This window comes from Salvelinus namaycush, chromosome 32, assembly GCF_016432855.1.
Source record: "Salvelinus namaycush isolate Seneca chromosome 32, SaNama_1.0, whole genome shotgun sequence".
Classification (NCBI taxonomy): Eukaryota; Metazoa; Chordata; class Actinopteri; order Salmoniformes; family Salmonidae; genus Salvelinus; species Salvelinus namaycush.
The window spans coordinates 35,076,383-35,080,203 of NC_052338.1; the positions used below are offsets into that span (position 1 = coordinate 35,076,383).

Here is a 3,821-nt window from a genome sequence, read left to right on the forward strand (position 1 = left end):
GGTGTACTAGTTTGTTTATTTATCACTTGCATGGTGCTTTCAGAAGCTGTGCTATGCTTTGAAATAGTGCATTTCCCGTATTTATCTGTTTTCGTAAAGCTCAACCAAGTTAACCCAGACGGTACGCTTTATTTTTGGGGGGGGCAGGTCCTAGCAACGACGTTGACCGGAGATATATTTTGAACAGTGCACATTCCTGGTTAAGTAATTAGAGTGTATTGAGCGTAATCTCTCAGACACCCAGCGTATCCACAAGGGAGCTCAACCTTTGTCACAGTTGGTAATGAATCGGATGCAGCTGAGAAGAAACAACACAATAAGCTGGTGAATTTAGTGGAAACCATTTTGTATTTAAGCACGATAACAAACGGTCGTTGTTAAACTTCTGTAATTACAGACCGCATTTACTACCAATTATATGGTATTAGTACACTGTTAGTGGTTACAGTTTAACTCCAATACTTGTTAAGTGTAATGACTTACGCAATAAGAATCCTCTAAAAGGAAGCATTAACGTTGATTGTTTAATCATTGCTTGATTCCTTTGTGTCTCTTGTCTCTTTCTCCAGAGAGGAGACTTTGTGATGGGGAAAGGAAACAGTAAGCTGGCTCCAGAGGTTCTGGATGACCTCACCAAGAGTACTGAGTTCAACGAGGCTGAGCTCAAGCAGTGGTACAAAGGCTTCCTCAAAGACTGTCCCACTGGTATACTGAATCTAGAAGAGTTCCAACAACTATATGTGAAGGTGAGGGTGAGAGGGAGGGAGGGAGGGAGGGAGGGAGGGAGGGAGGGAGGGAGGGAGGGAGGGAGGGAGGAGAGGGGGGAGGGAGGGAGGGAGGGAGGGAGGGAGGGAGGGAGGGAGGGAGGGAGGGAGGGAGGGAGGGAGGGAGGGTGAGAGGGAGGGAGGGAGGGAGGGAGGGAGGGAGGGAGGGAGGGAGGGAGGAGAGGGGGGAGGGAGGGAGGGAGGGAGGGAGGGAGGGAGGGAGGGAGGGAGGGAGGGTGAGAGGGAGGGAGGGAGGGAGGGAGGGAGGGAGGGAGGGAGGGAGGGAGGGAGGGAGAGGAGAGGGGGGAGGAGAGGGGAGGCGAGGGAGGGAGGGAGGAGAGGGGGGAGGGAGGGAGGAGGAAGGAAACAGATGCTGATTATTCGTAGGGAGAGAGGGGACAAGTGGGTTGAAGGAGGAAATAGCAGTACATTGGGGGGATGGGGGGTGGGGGGGAACAAGAGAAAGGATAGAGGACAGTGGTACATGGCCTTCCTAAAGCGTTCCCGCTGTCATACGCAAAGCAACCTATCTAAAGGACGAAAGTAATTTGGAGTAGAGGGATTTTTGTGGGTTTAGACTCATAATAGACTCATTTAGACCCTGCAGTTATGGAACCGCCACCTGTCCCAGACCTGTTGTTTTTCAACTCTTAATGATCGGCTATGAAAAGCCAACTGAAAATTATTCATGATTATTATTTGACCATGCTTGTCACTTATGAACATTTTTGAACATCTTGGCATAGTTCTGTTATAATCTCCACCCGGCACAGCCAGAAGAGGACTGGCCACCCCTCATAGCCTGGTTCCTCTCTAGGTTTCTTCCTAGGTTTTGGCCTTTCTAGGGAGTTTTTCCTAGCCACCGTGCTTCTACACCTGCATTGCTTGCTGTTTGGGGTTTTAGGCTGGCTTTCTGTACAGCACTTCGAGATATTAGCTGATGTACGAAGGGCTATATAAAATAAACTTGATTGATTGATTGATTGATAATCGATTCATTCCTGCGTTCCAAATGGCCCTCTATTACCTATGTAGTACACATCTTTGCCCACGGTCCATAGGGTGCCATTTTGGGACTCCGTCGGTAATGTTCTCAGTAACCCTGCTGCTCAATCTATTTGAATAGCTTTCCAGTGACCAACAGTATGCTACATTTCTTTCTTTATTTTGTCATTCAGTTCTTTCCGTACGGCGACGCGTCAAAGTTCGCCCAGCACGCCTTCCGGACCTTCGATAAGAACGGTGACGGGACCATCGACTTCCGGGAGTTTATCTGTGCTCTGTCAATCACCTCGAGGTACGCTTCATAACACAGGTGATGTCAGGTGTGACGGTGCGCACACACACACACACACACACACGCAAACACAACTGTATATTTCTATTTGACAGTTCTTTCCATCAACCTCTAGGGGGAGCTTTGAGCAGAAACTCAACTGGGCCTTCAACATGTATGACTTAGACGGAGACGGCAAGATCACACGCATGGAGATGCTGGAGATTATAGAGGTCTGTTTGTTTCTGTGTGTTTGTGTGCATTTGAGTGTGCTTGTCTGCATACTTGTGTGTATGCTTGTGTCTGCGTCCATTTGTGTGTGTGTGTGTGTGTGTGCATTTACTGTGTGTGTGTGTGTCTATATGATAACTCACTGTGTATGCATATTGCTCCAGCGAATGTCCCATTCTTTACCTCTCTCTCTCTCTCTCTCTCTCTCTCTCTCTCTCTCTCTCTCTCTGTTTCCTAGGCAATCTACAAGATGGTTGGTACTGTGATAATGATGCGTATGAACGAGGACGGGCTGACTCCCCAGCAGCGTGTGGATAAGATCTTCTCCAAGATGGATAAAGATCACAACGATGAGATCACACTAGAGGAGTTCAAAGAGGCAGCCAAGAGTGATCCCTCCATTGTCCTACTGCTGCAGTGTGACATGCAGAAATAGAGGAGGGAGGAGGTGAGGGAGGGAGGAGGGAGGTGAGGGAGGGAGGTGAGGGAGGGAAGGAGGGGAGGAGAGCAGAGGGGGGAGGTGAGGGAGGAGGTGAGGGGGGGGAGGGAGATGGGGGGGTAGGGAGGGAGGGAGGGAGGGAGGGAGGGAGGGAGGGAGGGAGGGAGGGAGGGAGGGAGGGAGGGAGGGAGGGAGGGAGGGAGGGAGGGAGGGAGGGAGGGAGGGAGATGGCAAGTTTGACCTCTCATTGTACTATTGTTGAGTGGGGGAGTGGAGAGTCTCTACTTCTGCTCTAGGATCTGCAGACGTATGGATGGAGAGACTGGTAGGGTGAGGGAGTAGAGATGGAGGAGAGCAGGTTAGGGAGGGATGGAGAGACTGGTAGAGTGGGGGAGTAGAGATGGAGGAGAGCAGGGTAGGGAGGGATGGCGAGGGGCAGGTTTAGGGACCAGACATTGTGACGTAATAGAGACACTCTTGGAGGGGAGTGAGAGGAGTGAAAAGTGTGAGACCGACTGAGAGGGTTTGAAAGAGAGAGAGGGAGATATAGAGATAGAGGGGGGAGAAAGAGAGAGAGGGAGATATAGAGATAGAGGGGGGAGAATGAGAGAGAGAATCAAACTGTATATGTCACATGCGCCGAATACAACAGGTGTAGAACTTACCGTTAAATTCTTACTTACAATTACTTACTTAATCAAGAAATAGAGTTAATAAAATATTTACTAAATCAAATAAAGTTAAAACAAACGAATGAATCAAATGCTAACACAATAAATGTAAAATGTAAATAGTTAGCGTGGCCATTTGATTAGTTTATTTGTTCAGCAGTCTTATGGCTTGAGGGTAGAAGCTGTTAAGGAGCCTGTTGGTCCCAGACTTGGCGCTACGGTACTGCTTGCCGTGCGGTAGTAGAGAGAACAGTCTGTGACTTGGCTGACTGGAGTCTTAGACAGTTTTTGGGGCCTTCCTCTGACACCGCCTAGTAAATAGGTCCTGGATGTTAGGAAGCTTGGCCGCAGTGATGTACTGGGCCGTACGCACTACCCTCTGTACCAGGTGGTAGTGCAACCGGTCAGAATGCTCTCGATGGTGCAGCTGTAGAACTTTT

At 49.3% G+C, this 3,821-nt stretch overlaps 1 protein-coding gene across 2 annotated transcripts; it reads left to right on the forward strand.

Moving 5' to 3' along the window:
• The first annotated feature begins 584 nt into the window (after positions 1–584).
• Positions 585–2,707, forward strand: LOC120027462 (hippocalcin-like protein 4). Of its 2 annotated transcripts, XM_038972404.1 has the most exons (4): positions 585–746; positions 1,943–2,061; positions 2,177–2,273; positions 2,510–2,707. In XM_038972404.1, the coding sequence occupies exons 1-4, from the start codon at positions 585–587 to the stop codon at positions 2,705–2,707; spliced, it is 576 nt and encodes a 191-aa protein (XP_038828332.1). The 2 variants fall into 2 exon arrangements, with proteins under 2 accessions (XP_038828332.1, XP_038828334.1); XM_038972406.1 differs by lacking the exons at positions 1,943–2,061; positions 2,177–2,273.
• The last annotated feature ends 1,114 nt before the right edge of the window (positions 2,708–3,821 follow it).

Coding starts and splice junctions, on each gene's coding strand:
- LOC120027462 (XM_038972404.1), top strand. CDS start 585: ATGGGGAAAGGAAACAGTAAGCTGGCTCCAGAGGTTCTGGATGACCTC. Junction 2,062..2,176: donor GCTCTGTCAATCACCTCGAG/GTACGCTTCATA, acceptor ATCAACCTCTAG/GGGGAGCTTTGAGCAGAAAC. Junction 2,274..2,509: donor AGATGCTGGAGATTATAGAG/GTCTGTTTGTTT, acceptor TCTGTTTCCTAG/GCAATCTACAAGATGGTTGG.